This window comes from Ahaetulla prasina, chromosome 10, assembly GCF_028640845.1.
Source record: "Ahaetulla prasina isolate Xishuangbanna chromosome 10, ASM2864084v1, whole genome shotgun sequence".
In the NCBI taxonomy this organism is placed as follows: domain Eukaryota; kingdom Metazoa; phylum Chordata; class Lepidosauria; order Squamata; family Colubridae; genus Ahaetulla; species Ahaetulla prasina.
In genome coordinates this window covers 4,418,432-4,438,004 of record NC_080548.1, presented here as the reverse complement: position 1 = coordinate 4,438,004, position 19,573 = coordinate 4,418,432, and the positions used below count along the sequence as shown (strand labels likewise).

The 19,573-nt window shown below is 43.5% G+C and overlaps 1 protein-coding gene across 7 annotated transcripts; it reads left to right on the top strand.

Moving 5' to 3' along the window:
- The first annotated feature begins 1,483 nt into the window (after positions 1-1,483).
- LOC131204343 (myotubularin-related protein 9-like) lies at positions 1,484-19,115 on the top strand. 7 transcript variants are annotated; one of them, XM_058195523.1, is made up of 12 exons: positions 1,486-1,717; positions 3,572-3,789; positions 4,716-4,775; positions 6,399-6,507; positions 8,711-8,836; positions 9,651-9,824; positions 11,567-11,784; positions 13,478-13,639; positions 13,786-13,927; positions 14,601-14,821; positions 16,375-16,517; positions 18,258-19,113. In XM_058195523.1, exons 2-12 carry the CDS (start codon positions 3,593-3,595, stop codon positions 18,353-18,355), a joined length of 1,650 nt encoding a protein of 549 aa, XP_058051506.1. In that variant the 5' UTR covers positions 1,486-1,717; positions 3,572-3,592; the 3' UTR covers positions 18,356-19,113. The 7 variants fall into 7 exon arrangements, with proteins under 7 accessions (XP_058051510.1, XP_058051506.1, XP_058051507.1 ...); XM_058195527.1 differs by lacking the exon at positions 8,711-8,836 and having other exon boundaries at positions 1,484-1,717; positions 18,258-19,115; XM_058195524.1 differs by lacking the exon at positions 4,716-4,775 and having other exon boundaries at positions 18,258-19,112.
- The last annotated feature ends 458 nt before the right edge of the window (positions 19,116-19,573 follow it).

Genomic DNA, 19,573 nt, shown 5'->3' with positions numbered 1-19,573 from the left:
TTGAGTAAAATAGCATTTAATCTTGATCAAGCTTAAATGGTTAGCTGTTCCGAACATACTCAAGATACATGCAAGGAAGAACTACGGACTCATGACAGAAAGCCATGTTCTCTTATACACAAAAAGTCATAAATCCTCAACTCTGGCATCTGCGTATTCTGGAATCTGGTTTGCATGTTCCCATAGTATAAGTCAGTGAATGTAAACTAACTTCTGGATTTACATCGGGTCACACAATAGTAAGGGTCAATGAATATAATCTGACTTCTTTCTGTGGTGTTATCTTTTCCATTTGTCTTCTTAATTACCACTTGATTTCCTGGAGGATGACATACACATTCTCAGCCAGAGTGGGGTGGGGAGAGATCAAATGATGGACTCTGGCAATTTCCAGAGACTGTCATTGGTGGGATGAGGTATCAGTAACAATTCAGGAATCTAGTCAGTGTGACCTCAATAACCATCCATGATGGCATATTTATGTTCTAACCACAAAAGGGCACAATATATATGTCAGTGTTATGGGAAACAGATATTTACCATGTGCAGTTATACAAACAAGAGACCAAGACATCAAATATCATTTAGCAAGTTTTCTCCTAATTCTAGTATTTTAGTATGTATGTTCCCTTCACTATTAATGTTGTTCCTTGACAACATTAAGTTGTGTGAACTTCAACTCCCAGAATTCCCCAGCCAGCATGGCTGCCTGAGGAATTCTGGGAGTTGAAGTCCACACATCTTAACATTGCCAAGGCTGGGCAATTTGTGGAGCTGATGTCCATAAGTCTTAAAATTGCCAAGGCTGGGAATTCTGGTGGGAGTTGAAGTCCACACATTTTAACATTGCTATGGTTGAGAAACACTGCCATGGAGGATAAGAAGAACAAATCATTCAATTGTAGATCAAACCAGTCAACTGCCCAGAAGCATTATTAAGAGAAGTAAAAAATAAATATGTGCCAAACAAAAAGTCACTGGAGCTTAGAGAAATCAAAGCTGTTAAAATCCCTCCTTAGGGATTACAGTACTGGCAGATACATTTTTTTCTTTTTAATTTACTTTTGCACTAGAGTGCAGCCCTGTAGTTCTTCGTGGAAATATCTGAGAGTCAAGAGGAACTTGCTCATGAAGCACTATTTTGCACATCCATCTTGCTTTCATGCAATAAATCCTCCTCCCCCTCACCGCCCCCGGAGTTTCAATTCCTCCAATGTTCCAGTAATTTCATGCCTCTCTTTTTCTCATCATCTGTCCTAGCAAACAAGAAGGCCGCTGAATGTATGAAGCATCACAGCGATGCTTTATCTGCTATCTTCACACATCTCTTCTAGTTCTTTAACAGTGGAAAAAAATCAACTGAAAACAAAAAACAAAAAACAAATTACAGCCGGGCTACCTTAAGCGACACATCCTCTTTCTCTCTTTCTTGCTCTCTCTTTCTCCCTCCCTGCTCAGCCTCTCCCCTGTAAACTGTGCAGTTCCTGTTCTACCCTTTCACAATATAAGATCCAGCTTGAGCTCCCAGCAACATAACAAACAGCTGTTGCAAGGTTTCTCCCACAACTGTCCTTTGCCAATATCGGTTGGCTGGCTGGGGCATGAACGGAGGGACCAATCTCTGTCCCCTGCAGTCTTTGCCACTAGGTGGGGGATCCTGTTTCCAAGAATCCTTTGCAGCTCTCAGAGGAGATCTCAGAGGAGATTCAGCTCTCAGGTAAGGGAAGTGGGCATTCCCAGCTCTTTGGCTTTTTTCCAACACTAACTCAGTCCAGAGGAAAACTTCCGTGCTGAAAAAGAGGATCCTTTTACTGAAAAGTTCCTGCCAACCAGTGAAAGATCTGGGCTGCTCTAAACCGTGCAACTACATTCAGCAAAGCTTAATTGTACCAGATAGTTTGTTACCAGCTAAAGAGCAGCTGTTGGTCTATTTATTATAAATAGAACGGAGCTCAGTTTTGCAAATCTGGCAGACACTATGGTCCCCCCGAAAATGAACAGAATGCTTCGAGTCTCCAATTTTTCATCCTGGCCTTATAACAGCAACTTTTAACCACAGAGAGCTGTGCTGTTTATAGTGAGGCCTGTCCCTTCCTTGCTATTCAGATCAAAAAGTCTCCTATCAGACGTGCTTGTTAAAAGGCACAAGAACAGGCTCAACTGTCTTTGTCCTGGTCAGTTGGCAACTGCCACTGATGTTGCCCAGAAACCAGAGAGAGTTAAGAAATCTCTTTCTGTCTCTGCTGCTTGAGTCGGAGTGGAGGGGGGATGGAGGCAGGGAAGGCCCCCCCCCCGGGTTTGTGGGCTTGCAGAATGGTGGATTCTGGGCAGAGAAAGGGTTATGCAATGTAATCCAAGTAAGCCAGTTTATTCTAATAATGGTGCTGGCCTAGGAGCCAGAAGATTGTAAGTATTTTCCCCTCTTAGGTATGAAAGCCAACTGGGGGGCTTTGATCCAACTTCCAGGAGATGGTGAGTTCTACTCCCACCTTAGGCATGACATGTATCTGTGTCATTTGGGGCCAGTCACCAGTTCTAGTGTGTGAATTCTAGTTCTGCTTTAGGCAGGAAAGCCAGCTGGGTGATTTTGAGCCAGTCACTCTCCCTCAGCCTAACCCACCTCACAAGCTTTGGATTTAAGCATTACCCTCTATTCATTCTTGACCTGGAAAATTTAATAATAATAATAATAATAATAATAATAATAATAATAATAATAATAATAATAATAATAATAATAATAATAATAATAATTTAATTTATAGACCGCCCTATAATTTAGGCATCTCTTTAGCAGGCAGATCTCTCTGACTATATTATTCCTTCATTTACAGACAGATATACAGGATATTGGTAGTCCTCAACCTACAATCATTTGGTTTTTTTTAACACCTGTGCGATTTGTTAGACAACGGAGGCGATTTGCTTAATGACCACAGCAAAAAAAAAAAAAAGATAAAATCAGGCATGATTCACTTACCACCTTACTTACTTACCTACCACCTTGGCAACCCAAGTGTCAGGGTTCCAAGTAACACCCCCAACAAAATCAAACTCCGAGGCCTGAGTTTCCTGAAAGCTAATTTTTATTAGAAATGTCATATTGGCACATCTGGGAAAACCTGAATCTGAGAGCTTCCAGATTTTCCTCACCCAAAAGAAAGTTCAAGTCCTTGTCCTTCACCCACATGTCCATCACATGAACCAATTAGGTACCCTCTGGAACAGAAGATACCTCCTCATTCTTCTCAGCACAGCTGCAGGGCACAACAATCTTGACTTTCTAGAAAGAATGTTATTCAGACTACATATCATCTTCACTCCATACAATCCCCCCTCCCATTTTCTCACAGTAGAATTTGTGCCAGGCCTGAAGTCTCAAAGGTGAAAAGATGGCTTCCAGGTGTGACATGAATTTCCTGTTCCAACTGTGGTCATAAGCCAACATAAGCCTATCTTGAAGGACCAGAAAGCCTTTTCCCTATCCTTCCTGAAATGCCCTTTGTCAGCTTTCTTCCTAACCTTCTAGGTTTTCCTGAAATAGCTTCCTCCTTTACTGTCATACGTCCAGGACACTCTGCCACCTCTCACCATGGAGTTTGCTGAGCTGATCAAGACCACCAAGGTGGATGAAGTGGTTCTCTCCTGTCCAGGACTCCAGACCATCCAAGGGACACTGGCCATCACCAGCCATCACTTACTGTTTTCATCCCAGACAGAAGGGAATAGGGAACAGAGAAGAACTGAGTTGTGGCTTCTTATTCGCAATGTGGATGCCATTGAAAAAAGGTGAATAGCTTTGTCCTGCATTGCTGGACTTCTCATCATGGTTCCTCTCCACCCCCAACCCCAGTTTGTGGACTTCACCTCCCAGAATTTCTCAGCCACCATGGCTAACTGCAGAATACTGGAGTTGAAGTCCACACATGTTAAAGTTGCCAAGGTTGAGAAATAACTGGTCTAGGCAAATGTAGCCTAACAGAGCTTAAATCGCACTATCAAACTTCATTGATTCATCCTGGACAATTAGAATAATTTTTTTGCTGCTTTGCAGAAGAAACCTAACTAATATGCCATTGCAGTTTTAAATTCTCATTTGCAATCTAAGCTACTTGGGTGGATTACGCAGATCCAAATGAAGGAGATTTGCCCACCCAAATATTACCATACACTCTCAAGGGTTCTTTTCACGGGTTCTTTCAAGTTCCTTCACACTCAAGGATGGTGAGATTGGAAGCAAAAATCAGGCAAGAAGGCCAAATATCCTGCATTGGCTGGCTTGGGCTGGGGATAGGGTGGTGGGAGCAAAACAATGTGCTTTTCTTACTCTAACTGCTAATGGATTAGCTTTGTTCCCACTGAAGCTCCATCTTGCATCCTTTTGCTCTTGAGCTCTTCAAAAGGCAGCCAAATGTGGGTTTAAGAGGTGACAATTTTCTGCAAGAAGAAGCATCACCTGCTCACTGAGTGGGGGGCTACAGAAGAGATCAAAAGAAACTAGGAATCTTACATCTTCCTGGGGTGCAGGCCCCTGAGACAACATTGCCTAGGCAAAATTGGGGTGGCCCATATCCCCCAGAGTGGCAGAATGAAGAGTGAGCCGGAAGAGGGAGGGCACTGAAGTTGGCATCAGATGCTCTCCATCTCAGTGCCAATTAACCTCTGCATTTTTGACACAATGCTAACCTTTCTCCTTTCCTTCCCGTGACTCTCAGCATTCAGAATTTAAGCTGGTATCAAAGCTCCTGGACTAACGGCTCCCTACCAGAGAACAGGTTTGCCTTAACCATTTTCACACACCGCAAGGCATGCGAGCAAGTGAGGTGATAGGCTGGTGCGTCATCTACTTTTGGCTTCTGCAGCTGATTTGCACAACCGGGGAGGGGGACCCCATCTTTCCAGGTCTTGCTTCAGGAATGAAAGTGAATGAATCCCAGACAGGTGAAGAATGACCTTTCAGCCATCCTGATATCCTTTTTCTACCTGCTGGAAAGGGAGGCCAGGACAATTTGATGAAGTGGGTAGAGAGAACTGGCAACAGGCACCAAAATCAGAGATCCGACTTCTTGCCAGATATAGCCCAGATTTTGCTATTATATGAACTGAGAGCATATTTTTAAGCATGCACCGAGTATTTATCTTCTTGGCCTTGCGCCTCCTTTCCAAAAGCAGTTGAGATATTACATTATAAATGCATGGTGATTGCCAAACAACCAAATTTTGATCACACAACAATGGGCATGCTGCAACAATTGTAATTTGTCGGTACCGCTGTAACTTTGAACAGTCGCTAAACGAAATGAGGGCTACCTGTAGGTTTTAAATAGTAGTTAAATTTAGGAGGATTTGAGGTGGGATCAAGAATATTAGGCTTCCTGTAGCCTCCCACGTCCCTCTGACCTAAAAGCTTGGAAAATATGGAAAATAAATACCTCTTCGTCCTTCCAGGGATGTTACCGGAGGGGGAAGCTGCCCCTTGGAAGATCAGAAGGTCACCAAACATTATCCATAAATGGATGCCAAAAATTCTGAACAGTTCTCAAGGCCATTCTCGTCTGGCATTAAGGCCTGTATAGTAGTTTGCAAGAACCACACACAGTGTTTATTTCAGATTTATTTTATCTGGATGGAAAAGGATGCACAGCGATACAGGTAGTTCTTGATTTACAACCATTCATTTAAAGACCATTTGAAGTTACAATGACACTGAAAAAAAGTGACTTATAGCAGTCATCGCCCTTACAACCATCACAGCATCTCCATGGTCACATGATCCAAATTTAGCTGTTTGACAACTGGCGTGCATTTACAACAGTTGTAGCATCCTGGGTTCATGTGATCACCATTTGCAACCTTCCCAGCTGGCTTTTGACAAGCAGTGGTGAGAAGCCAGATTCAGTTAACAACTGCAGTGATTCCCTTAATGATTGCAGTGATTTGCTTAACGACCAGGGCAAAAAAAAATTGTAAAATTGGACATGACTCACTGAACAACCACCTCGCTTAGCAACATAACTTCTAGTGCCAACTGTGGCTGTAAGTCTAGGACTACCTGTTGGGTAGTGATAATAGAGAACAAGGGAGGGCAAGAGAGCTGGCAATGATGTGAGTAACATAACTAGCATCAGTTGCATGATGCACTTGGTATTGTGGAAATCCAACACAGCTTTGCTGTCCTCTGCTTCTCTCTTTCTTGGTTAATGAGTTGCTTACTTCCTGCTCTTCTGCAAGCCCAACTTTCGGATTGTGACTGGGGAGCTGTGAAGTTAAGATCTCCATTGTTAGTGCCCCTCCTCCCTTGCCACAAACATGAGGTTCTTTCAGTTTGCAAACTACGGGAAGTTGCCTGTGGCCTCGTGAGGCAATTCACATGGTCTCTTTTCTCCCTGTTCCCACAGGCTGGCCAACCAGTCTGGCACCATCACTCTCAAATGCAAAGACCTGAAAATTCTGCAGTTGGAAATCCCTGGAATGGAGGAGTGCCTGAACATTGCCAACTCCATCGAGGTGAGGTCAGCTTATCCTGATTTTGGCAGAACCCAGCTGCTGCCAGACCATTGGAAGAGGAACAATCCCTAAACGTGCAGAGTGCCTGTCCCGATTCATTGCAAGGGGAAGATTTAGGACTTAGGCCACCTGGTTCCCACCTACATTATCCTCAGCCACAAAATCCCCAATCAGATTTTAGCCAGGTCTTAAAGGTTGTGCAAATTCAGCCTGTGCTTCATCCAGGATGTATTGTGACATACATTTTCTATTTTAAAACTGCAGTTCTGGGAAGCAGTTATAACCAGATATCAAAACTTCTCTGTACCCAGCAGCCCCCTCCTCTGGTTAAACTCATGTCCCACCTAGTTGCTTCCAAATGTTGCAGCTTTGAGGATAAAGGAGTAAGAGGAGGAGTGAATGAGGAAGAAGGAGAAGAAATATTCCCAAGGCCTTGCTGTTCAACCCCCTTCTTTGCAATCATAACAGGGAAGTCCTCCCCACTCCATCCTCTCCATTTCCTGTTGATTCATTTTGCATAGGAAAGAAGAGGGAGGGTTGCAAAAGAATTAAGAAGCTGATGGGTAGCACTGAAATCTTGTGGTGCTTGGCAGTTTAGCCAGCCCAGCCTCAACAGTTGCACTGAGTTCTCGGCAGGGACTTAGCTGGGGCTGTTTCCCCCAGTTCCTTGTAGGTAATGAAACTGGCTTCAGGCCATGTGCAGGTGAGCCTCAGAAGCCCCAGTTTCTTTCATATAGGTAAAAGGTGCTTGAAGAAGCTGAGAAGAGATCTGTTTAGTTTAAAGACTTGCAGATCGGTGCTATGTTCATGGTGCCAATTAAGACAAATATTAGAACAACCAAAAAGAGCAATTCAATTTAAAAGCAAGAAAAAATAATATAAAAGTATATTAAAAACCCATCATAAAGCATTTTAACTCACAGCCGAGGGAATCCCCATTGATCAATACAATCAGTGCAGCACTGCAACAGCTCCACCAGACTCCCGAGTCCTCTCCCTGTTGCCAAAGCCAGCTGAGTCAGGGCGATGGAGGATGTGGAACATCTCTGGAGGATGATGTCCCACAGGATGGCCAGAAAAAGCTTCCTTCCTGGGTCTCACCCAGGGGTGCTAGTCAGCAGGTTCTGACAGGTTCTGGAGAACCGTTAGCGGAAATTTTGAGTAGCTCAGAGAATCGGCAAATACCACCTCTAACTGGCCCCAGAGTGGGGTGGGAATGGGGATTTTGCAATATCCTTCCCCCTGGAGTGGGGTGGGAATGGAGATTTTGCAGTATCCTTCCCCTGCCACGCCCACCAAGCCACACCCACCAAAGCCACACCATGCCCACAGAACCGGGCAATTCCACCACTGGTCTCACCAGATGACATTCCTTGGCTGATGGGACTTGCAAGATGCCTCTCCTGCTGGACCTGAGGAGATGGGTCAATGTAATTGATGGGAAGCCGTCCCTCAAGGAACCTAGTCCCACGCTATGTACCCCGTTGTAGGTATGGTCTTCTGCCCATACTCACTCTACTGCCCTAGAAGCATCTCACACCTGGCCAGGAATAACATTTTCACCTCTTTAATACCAGTTAAATAATACCAGATGGCACAGAAAGACTGATGAAACCCAAATGGATTGCTTTTTCCCAGATAGATTTTAATGCAGATAGTCCTTGACTTACAACCACAATTGGGACCAGAATTTCTGTTGCTAAGGCTAAGCAAGTAGTTAAGTGAGCTACACCTGATTTTATGATTTTTTTTTTTGCCACAGTTGTTAAGTGAATCATGTGGTTGTTAAATGAATCCGGCTTCCAGCATTCACTTTGCTTGTCAGAAGCCTGCTGGAAAAGTCACAAACAGGAATCACGTGACCTTGAGGCTCTGCAACCATCTCTGTAGCCACATGCTGGTTTCCAAGCATCCAAATTTTGATCATGTGACTATGAGGATTCTCTGATGGTTGCAGGTGGGACGACTGGTTGTATATCACTTTTCTCGGTGCCCTTGTAACTTTGAATGAGCTGAAGACTTCCTGTAGACAAAATGAGTACCTGGGTTTTAAGGATCAAGGGCAGCAATGCTGGCTGGAGCATTTGGGGAGTTGAAGTCCACACATCTTCAAATGTCTTAAGCTTGTCTGAGAGACACTTCAAGATACAGAAAGTCATGTGTGCCTGTTGTTAACCGTGCTGGGCCAACCATGTTCCCACAGGCCCTTTCTTCTCTGGAATCGGTGATGATGACATACCCCTTCTTCTACAGACCCCAAAACACAACACTGGGCACTGGATGGCTGACGCACATTACTGAACAGTATTACAAGCAGATCGCAACTGACGTGAGTAGGGAGGCCGGTGATCTTCTTGAGAAGTAAAGGTCCCTCTCTGTTGGGCTGCAAGGCAAACTGGTCTGACAGAAATTTTATGGCCTGGTGACTTTTCATGTTATTGATAACAAATATCTATTAAAACTAATTTTATTTTATTTCTTAATTTTAAAGAACTTAACAAGTTGTTCTACTATCTCTGCTGTATCAGAAGTTGACTTATGACTGATCATTTAGCAACTGTTTGAAGTTCCAATGGATCTACCTGGGGGGTTACTTATGATCTGATTTGAAGTTCTGACAGTTGACATGGTCACATGATCATACTTCAAACACTGAGCAACCGGGCTACCTTTATGGCCATTTATAGCCTCCCACAGTCACATGACCACGGTTCACAATGGTTTTGCCAAAAATCAGTGTTTACTTCCAGTTTTTGGCAAAACCACACCCATAGTGAACAATTGGTTTGTTTGATGACTACAGAATTCTCTTAATGGTCACAGATTCAATTAATGACCGGCACAAGAAAAGGTCATAAAATTGGGTTAGTCATGTGACAAACAGGCCCACTTTATAACCATCAGGAGTCCTCTCTTTTTTGCACCAACCTTCACCTTCACCTCCAACCCAGCCAACCACTTCCTCCTTTCTGTGACCCAGGGCAACCTCTTCCCCAAATTTGGGCCTCTTGAAATGCAGTCAGATCAACAGAGGTCCTCTGGCAGGATGGATGTTCAGCAAGAATATATTGGAGGTAAACAGCCTCCCCGTCACCAGAACTTGACCTGGCTCTTTGAACATCTTCATTCTTTATTCCTCCCAGACAGGGGCTTGGAGGCTGAGTTCTATCAATGCAGACTTTGGAGTCTGTCCCAGTTATCCACCACTTGTGATTGTACCAGCAAGACTGGATGATGGGACCCTTCAGAAGAGCGCCCGATTTCGCCAGGGGAGGCGATTCCCAGTTCTCAGCTACTATCACAAAAAAAATGGCACGGTGGGTCCACCTTCTTTCTCATTCCACCCATTTCACTTGTAGCACCCAATTTCCGTGCATAAATTAGCCCTGTGGTTAAATATATGCTTTTTCCTTTACCTTTACCTGTTTTTATTCTGCCCAACTGCCAACCTTCTTTTTCTTCTCTCTTCCCCACAAATTCTGTTTGTGTTAGCTATTCTGTTCGGTCTTAGCTGTTCATCCCCATAGCTGTTCACTCTAGTGCAGGGATCTCCAACCTTGGCAACTTTAAGACTTGTGGACTTCAACTCCCAGAGTTCCTCAGCCAGCTTTGCTGGCTGAGAAATTCTGGGAGTTGAAGTCCACAAGTCTTAAAGTTGCCAAGGTTGGAGACCCCTGCTCTAGTGCAATGTTTTCTTAACCTTGTCAGCTTGACAATGTGTGGACTTCAACTCCCAGAATCACCCAAACCTTCACATTATCAAGGCTTAGAAACACTGTTTTAGCAAATACAAGTAGCCTTCCATTTCAGCACTAGCAACAGCAATCTTCTCCAACCTGAAGCTCTTGCAATGCGTAGCGTTCATATCCTCCAATACTGGAGGGCACTAGATAGGAGAAGACAAAGATGCCCTCCAGATGCCACCTTCCTCATTTGTACCAGGAGATGCTGGGAACTGAACCAGGCAGCTTTGGCACACCCAGCAGATACTCTAAACATGCCTGTGTCACCTTCATCATTCTGTACAGAATTATTTAATAGAAATAGAATAATAGGGTTGCAAGGAACCTTGGAGATCTTCTAGTCCAAGCAGGAGACCCTTTACCATTCCATACAAATGGCTGTCCAGTCTCTTCTTCAAAACCTTCAATGATGGAACACCCACAGTTTCCACAGGCAAGCCATTCCAGTGATTAATAGTTCTCACTGACAGGAAATTTCACCTTAGTTCTAGGTTGGATCTCTCTTTGAAGATCTTTCACCCATTACTTTGCGTCCTGCCCTCTGGTGCTTTGGAGACTAAGTCAACCCTCTCTCCTCTGTGATGAAGAGCTGTAGTGGAAGACTGGAAGTAGTGGACTGTAGTGGAAGTAGTGGAAGACTGCTGTCATATCATCCCTAATCCTTTTCTTTGATAGGCAGGACATATCTAGCTCCCTTAACTATTCAAGGTACAGACCTATTTTTATCTTCACTAACCCCCTCAAAAGGAATTTGAGCATCACCAAGGAGAGTAAAAAACAGACCAAGCGCTGCTTAGGAATTCAGAGTTCAGAAAGAAATGACTTTATCACAGTCATTAATCAGCACAACAAGAATGTAGAAATGTGTTTCCTTTGCCCCAAAAAGGGAACTTTCAGAATTTCGCTTTTTCAAACCAATATGCAGAAACATAGCCATTATTCAACATTCATAGTTCTCTAACATTTGCAACACAGGCCATCAATATTGTCATTTTAGAAAATATATCATCAAGAAAAGTCTGCTTTAAAAAACCGAAAGCTGTATGACATGCTCTAAAATAGAAAAAACGGTTTGCAAAAACCAAGCATGAAACCGATTTATAAACAAAAATTCTTACTTTAAGGAAAACATATCCCAAAATACATTCCGTTTCAGGATGAGTTTTTCAAAAAAGATCAAGCTTAAGAAGGTGCCCTTGACCAATGGTCACAAGGTGACATTGGGAGAACCTCAAATGGATCAATTTGCACCCATCCCCAGGAGTCTCTCTCCCCTTTACTCTCCTCCATCCGTCTCCATCCTTTGTTCCATACAGGCAATGCTTCGCAGTAGCCAGCCCCTCGTGGGGCCCAACCGGAAACGCTGCCATGAGGATGAGCTGCTCTTGACCACCGTCCTGGAGGGTGGGGAACGTGGCTTCATCCTGGACACCAGGTCACTGCAGGCTGCAAAGCAGGCCCGAGTGATGGGGGGTGGCCTGGAGCACCGAAGCTGCTACCACGGCTGGAAGAGGCTGCACCGAGCTCTAGAGAGGTAATTTCCTCTGTCTATTTGTGCTGTAACTGTCCCTGATGGTAAGATATTAAGAAGAAGCCCATCTAAATAACTGAAAACACCATGGAAGCCTCTTTCCCCCCCTTTAAAACAGACTTTCGTTGTGCTTTCAGTGTATCATAACCAAGAAAAAGCAAAACCGGGGGGGGGAACCACAGGGAGCTCTCAACCATGTTGGCCATTGATCAAAAGATCTCCTGGGAATTCCTTGACCCTGGTGTGACCCATGCCTCTGATGTTAAGCAGGATGAACCAGCTTGGAAATGATTCCTTCCCCAATTAAGTCAAGGATGAGCTGTGAAAGATTGGAGCTGAGGTTAGATTTCTTGTAATCTTGGCTAAGAATTATTGAATAATATGTTTCTCAATCAACCCTGAAAACTTCTAGAAATAGTGAGAATTGTAGACCAGCATATCTTATTTAGCACTGTCTCTGATTAATTATGGGATTCTTCTCCATTGTTAGAGAAGCTGTGGAAGAAACCAGCCTGATAACTCCTTCGGGAGAAGGGCGGTATAAAAATCTAAATAATAAATAAATAAATCATTGCTCTTTGCAAATTGTTTCAAGTGAAAGGATGATTCCATAAAACAAATATCTTTTTTTAAAATGAAGCTGGGGAAAAGAGATAAAAATTTTCTGATTCAGGGGGTCCAACCTTGGGAACTTTAAGATCTGGGGAGTTCAAGTCCCAGCTGGGGAATCCTGGGAGGAGAAGTTCCCAAGTTTGGACAACCTTGCTCTAATACTTGGAACAACCTGACTATGTATTCTCCAGGTAAACAACTGGCCTGTAATTTCTTTTGCAATTCTCTCCCATCACAGATCCCCCTTTTAGTTAGCAAGAGGGAGAGTAAAAATTTTTGGTCCAGAGAATATTCATGTGCAGATTTTCAACGTCACCAAGTCCTTCAGCATGCTGGAGGCTTAGTAAGAGAGGAAATAAAAACAGCAACAACAAACAGTTGGAGAAATGTAAATACCAGTGCTGTTTTTTTAAAAAATAAATAATGGAGACAAAACTTGCTGAAAACAGCTCACTCATGTCCTGGCCGCCTCCTTCACCTTATGCCTTAACTCTGATCACTAGAATTTTTCTAACGGCCCATGTTAACTGAACATTTGTCCAGCACAGCAGTTGAAAATAAAATATAACATAAAATCCTGGTCCACCAAGGAAATAGAAAACAGGGATTGAAAATCATATGCTCTCAGTCAAATGTTTACTTTCTGCAAGAAAAAGTGCTTTCTGAAGTTGAGGTTGGTAGGCATTTGTATTCAGTGGGTGCTTATATCTAAGTGGAAAGATGGACACCTGTAAAGCCGTGGTGTGGCTCAGGCTGTAAGAAGCCTGTTATTAAAACACAGCTGCCTGCAATTACTGCAGGTTCTAGTCCCACCAGGCCCAAGGTTGACTCAGCCTTCCATCCTTTATAAGGTAGGTAAAATGAGGACCCAGATTGTTGGGGGGGCAATAAGTTGACTTCGTAAATATACAAATAGAATGAGACTATTGCCTTACACCCTGAGTCTTTGGAGAAGGGCGGGATATAAATGTAAATAAATAAATAAAAAAACCAGCCTCCCCTATTAACCCTAACTCACTAACTCCATGGGAGAGGCTGATCAAAACAGTTCTCCTTCTCTTTCTCCTCCGTCCCCACCTCTCAGGGGTCGCTCTCTCCAGGAAAGCTTCATCAAGCTAGTAGAAGCCTGCAATGACCCTTCCGCCCACATGGACCGTTGGCTGAGCAGGCTGGAAGCCTCCAAATGGTTGTCCCATGTCAAGGAAGCCTTGAATGCAGCCTGCCTGGCAGCCCAGTGCCTGGAAAGGTAGTATTGCATTTGGTCCTTCCCCCTGAAAGGCTCTGGAGAGGAGCCCCCAGGAGAAGCTGTTTGGGCAAGTCTTAATCTTTTGGGATGGGCTCAGGTCAGGGAGATCATGGTTGTGTAACCAGAAACTCTGTGTCTTGCTCCAGAGAGGAGGCTTGCGTCCTGGTGCATGGAGCTGAAGGGAAGGATACCACCTTGTTAGTGACAGCTCTCGCCCAAGTTATCCTGGATCCAGCCTGCAGGACGTTGGCCGGCTTCCAGGGACTGCTGGAGCGGGAATGGATACAGGTACCAGCGGGAGACCGTTCAAAGGGGATTGACATGCTGGCTGGGGAATTCTGGGAAATGAGGTCCACACTTAAAAATTGCCATGACTGGAAAGCAAGAAAGTACATTTTGTACTTTTTAACTCAATAGTTCCTAACAGTAATACAGACAGAATTTCAAAATGGTTAATGATTGTAATTCTTTCTAAGCACAGGCATAAGGTATTTATGTTACACATTACTCATCAGATCCTAGTCTACAAAATGGAAGTTAAGGATTCCTTAACCATGGCTTAGTGTGGTGTGAAAACACAGCCACTGAATATTATCAAGCCAGCGAGGGAGCCTCTGACTCTTCAGATGGGGCTACAGTACAACTTGCATTGTTCCAAGCCTTTAACTCTCTGCTGGGAATTGTACTTTAGAAACTTTTGCGGGACCTCACGCTCCCCCACATCCTACACAGAAAAACAGGCTAGCCGCTACGGTGACACAGATGGATCTTTGATCATAAGGAGGAACAGTTTAATTCTTGCTGGTATTTATGGGGTTCTTTGTTTGACCTCATTGGGTTTTGATTCTTGTTGAAAGCATTGTCTCCTGCCCTTCCTTCTCCCTGGATTTTATTCATAGAAGTTTGAACATGCAGAAAGCCCTGCTTCTAGCTGCCAACCTTTTGTTTTGTTTTTTTCCAGGCCGGACACCCCTTCCAGCTCCGCTGCGCCCACTCTGCCTATGCGCACGCCCGGCTCAAGCAGGAGGCACCCATGTTTCTCCTTTTCCTTGACTGCATCTGGCAACTGGGGCGCCAGTTCCCCTTCTCACTGGCATTCAATGAGCATCTCCTGCTGGCACTCTTTGAGCATTGCTACGCCTCACCCTGCGGCACGTTCTTGGGCAACAATGAGAAAGAAAGGTAAAGCAGGAACAGGCCAAGGAGGGGCAGGCAGGGTTGAGGGTGCCAGCCTGGGAGAGCAGGGTGAAGTAAGAAGGTTCAAATACTCCCGATGAGGGCTGAGAATTTTGCGCCAGCAAAGACTCTGCCTCCAGCCTTGAAAGACATGGAGGGATGGCCTCTTCAAATATCTCAGGTGAAGAAATCTGAAATCTTAGAAACCACAAAAGATATTCTAAGCAACCTTCCCCTGCTAGAATTCTCCCTATACTTTTAAGAAATGAGATGCACAGGATTTTAACATTAGGACATGATGTTCTCCAGTAGAAAATTAACCTAGGAAAGTGGAACGGTTTCACATGTAAGGAAACGTCACAGCAGCCATTTCCGCAGGGAAGGGACCAAGATTTCAGAGCCTCTTGGCTGGTGGTTCTTGTCACTTCTCCCACAGAAATGGCTAAACCAACTGTGATAAAACATTGGGGGGGGGAGCACAGAACCAGGGTTCAGAAGAGCCTGCAGTGTGTGGTCAAGATGGCAGTCACAGCAGTGGGATCAAAGTTCACTTAGTTGTGTACATCATACATGTACTGCAGTTGGAGCTTCAATCATACATTTATGGTCACCATATTGACTTTTTCCACCAGACCTTGTGGATATCCCTACCAAAGCTCCTTGCTTGTTGCTCCAGTTCAAGATATAGCATTAAATAAAAACAAATCCAGTTTGGCCAGTTTTCCTCGTAGCTTGGAGCCCTATTCATAAAAAGCAGTAAGTCTAATTCTGGTTCATTGATCCGAGTCAACTATGAGGGGAAAAGTGCAGATAGTCCTCAACTTATGACAAAAACTGGAACCAGAATTTCTGTGGCTGAGCAAGGTGATTGTTAAGCGAGTCACACCCGATTTTATAACCTTTTCTGCCACAATTGTTAAGAGACAGATTAGACATTAGAGTTATTAAGTGAATCATGTGGTTATTAAGCGAATCGGGCTTCCCCATTGATTTTGCTTGTCAGAAGCAGCTGGGAAGGTCACAAATGGTAATCACATGATCCCAGGAAACTGCAAGTATCATAAATACATGCCAATGGCCAAGTGCTCGAATTTTGATCACATGATTGTGGAGATGATGCAGTAGTCATAAAAGTGTGAGGGCTGGTTCTAATGCAGTTTTTTGAGTGCTGTTCTAACTTTGAAGGGTCGCTAAAAAAGACGGTTGTAAGTTGAGGAGTACCTATACCTATAATTCTTTCATGCTTTTACATCTCCAACAATCCCATTTGAATCAAGTTGCACCCAAGACGGAAAGGACACCTCAAAGCTACAAGAAAGCAACAAAGTCTAAAGATGTTAGATTGCATTTGCTTCTGTCAAGTCTTCCTCAGCTATCCAATTGTAATTTTTGTGAAACATTTGTCCCTCTGTAGCAGATGAATGTTGTATTCCTTCCCTAACATGGTGGGCTTCTAGTAGGATATGGTGATTGGGAAGATGGGAATTGAAGTGCACACGTCTTCAAGTTGCTCCAGGCCTACCCAATGATGGACTAAAATACTATTGGCTTCCTTGCAGGAGGTTGTGTGAAATTAGGGAGAAGACCCACTGCCTCTGGCCCTGTATAAACCATGTGGAGAAATACTTGAACCCCCTTTACGTGTACAACCCGCTGGTCATCTGGCCCTCCGTGGAGCCACAGAGCTTGATGCTCTGGCAAGGTAGGGGGACGACTCACCATTCCTTTTTCCATATAAAGTACAAATTCACATTGTCCAGGGCAATGGACAAAGCGAGAGACATTGTTCTTTGGATTAAATTACGCCTTCTAGATTTCAGTTTCATAGGCCAACATCGGCAAGATGGTTTGCTCAGTCTGGAAGTTGAGTCATGGCAACTGAAGTTATTTTCTTGTTGGTCTGAGACATTTTGCTGCTCATTCAAGAAGCTTCCTCAGTCAGAGCAAGCTGGTTACGCAGTCGTTGGCAACTCCTCCTGCACCAACCTCAGAGGTTTCTTCCCCAAAGTGCATGGTAATATGTTGATGAAGACTTTCAGTCATCCAGGTAAAGTTGTCTGAGTTGAGTCATGGCAACTGGACTTTTTTGTTTGTTTGTTTGAGACACTGCGGGCTGCCTGCAATTTGGCAGTTCGAATCTCACCAGGCACAAGGTTGACTCAGCCTTCCATCCTTCCGAGGTGGGTAAAATGAGGACCCAGATTGTTGGGGGCAAGAGGCTGACTCTGTAAACCACTTAGAGAAGGCTGTATACCACTGTGAAGTGGTATATAAGTCTAAGTATTATTGCTATTCCACATTTTGAGAGGAAAACCTGAGGTTGGTGCGGGAAGAATTGGTACATTCCAATGGCTATTCAGATTCCCCTAAGCAACTTGTTAAGGCTGAAGAAGCTGCTTGGATAAGCAGTGAAACATTTCAAACCAACAAGAAAATAACCCTTGCTTTTATAAGCATCTTCATCGAGTTTGCTCAGGTTGATGCAATAATTCCACAGATTTTGAAGATATAGAAAGCAATTAGGAGGGCTGGAAAATGACTGAACATGCATTGCAGAATTTTGCAGAGTCCTCGCCTCATGATCAAAATAGGGACAAAAAAATGTGTTACTAAGCAAGACAACTTGTGACCTTTCCTGTTGCTTCCCCATTAGCTTGTCAGAAGCTGACCGGGAAGGTCAGATGGTGATTATGTGACCACCCAGGATACTGCAACTGTCATAATACATGCTGGTTGCCAAGTACCCAAATTATGATTATGTGACTGCAAGGATACAAAACCAAATTGTGATTATGTGGCTGAAGGGTCACAATATTCCTAAGTGCAAAAGATGGACGTATCTTTTTTCAGCACCATCATTAACTTCAAATATCTCTAACTGAATGGATATAAATCAAGGATTACCTATAATACAGAAGCAACCTTACAGAAGAAACCTAACAGTTTCAAGAATTTCAGCTGTCTGCACCATAAAATTTCCAAAACACATCTGATGGGTAGAAACTAAAACCTCACCCATCTATCCACTTTGCTGCTTGCTAATTTCCTTTACGTGCTTTTAAGATATATACGTTCATGTATAAGAAACATGCCTAACGATTTTTCCAAATCCTGGGTCTTCAGAAAACTCCTCTTTAAAGCTCTCTATATCCAGATTTCAGAGTGAGAATTGCAATCTTCTGCTAAATATATTTATAAACCTGCAGATTTGAAGGATACCTAAATACTCCGAGGACCTTAAAAATAGGCGGTGCCATTAGCAGCCCCAGTTCTTCTGGGGTAATTATGAAAGATTTGGCTGTCTCCCCCAGATGCTGGGGCTGGAAGCTAACTAAGTGAGTCTGCTGGCTGATGTTCTTTATAAAGAATTGCTGCAAAGATATAAAAGATTACTGTTTGCCTTGTGAAAGAGATGGATAACTGGCTATTATTCTCCATGCAGGTTTATTTCTCCGCTGGGTCCGTTCATCCCATCATCTTGATGAAGCATGGGCAGAAATTCAGCAAATAGTAACGAACAGCCAAACCTGCTCACAGTAATTGCACAGAGCAACATGAAAGTACACTGCATCACCCCCTTTTTAGATTAAGTAATCAAAGAATTGGCTGGTCACCCCAAAAGAGGAGAGCTGAAAACAGAGGGAGAGTTGCTGACACAGAGCCACCAAGGAGAGAAAACATTTTATCTGTGGCAATGAGAAGACTGTGAATATGTAGATCTATTTTCCAAGCCTATTTTTTTAACTGTTACAAATAAAATACAGCTCTTTAAAAACATATTTTAGATCAAGGAAGATACTGTATTTCCCCCCTCTAAAAGAGGGTGAAAATTTGGGTGCATCTTATACTCTGAATGTAGCCCCGCCCACCCACAGGCCCCCACCCTTTGGGATCTGCCTCCCAGCAGTTTACCTCCTTGCAGCAAGCAACAAACAGCAAAATAGCCCATTTCAGCTTCAGCACAGCCTGATTAGCACAAGCAGTTGATTGTCGGTTGGATCAGCCTCCAGACCCTCAGCTGTTTCAGGCTGCAGGGATTGCCATGGCCTATTGCCACGTGGGCCTCCACTGCTTGCTGCAAGCAGGCAAATTGCTAGGAGGTAGATTTTTTTTTTCTTGTGATGAAAATGAAACTAAAGCAGGCTGTTTGCAGCAGTGAGGCAAACTGGGAGGCAGAGGCAAGAGTTATTGTGTTTTATGAGTCTTATTTTCTTCTTTGTGTCCTTTTGTTGTAAAATTTCTGTCTAGAATCAACAATTAGCTGGAATTTAAAAAGCATTTCACTAACTTAATTAAAATGTTACCTGAAGGAAAATAAAGGGGGGGGGGACTTTACATCTAACAGATTGGTGCTGAATAACTTACTGATTCTGATTACAATACCAATCTATGCAAAGAAAAAAACTTAAAACAGTTCCAAACTGGTAAAATTTCATATTATTTCCCATATCCATGCACTAGTGTATATCTTGTTTTCCTCCCCAAAAAAGGTAGGTGCATCTTATAGTCTTGAGCGTCTCATACTCCTAAAAATACGGTAAATCTTTTGGGTAATGAGAAAGTTATCTGAATGCTCATATGTAGCACTGCAACTTGGAGCCAATAACTATGTCTGGACAATAAAGTTGATATGGCGAAGCTTTTTAAATGTTAATATTAGTCAAGCCTAACCTGTGCTGGATGGGGAATTCTGCGAGTTCAAGTCTAAGTTGCTAAGGTTGAAAAATGCTGCTCTAACCCAATAACAATATACCGTAA

Coding starts and splice junctions, on each gene's coding strand:
- LOC131204343 (XM_058195523.1), top strand. CDS start 3,593: ATGGAGTTTGCTGAGCTGATCAAGACCACCAAGGTGGATGAAGTGGTT. Junction 4,776..6,398: donor GGCTCCCTACCAGAGAACAG/GTTTGCCTTAAC, acceptor CTGTTCCCACAG/GCTGGCCAACCAGTCTGGCA. Junction 6,508..8,710: donor ACATTGCCAACTCCATCGAG/GTGAGGTCAGCT, acceptor ATGTTCCCACAG/GCCCTTTCTTCTCTGGAATC.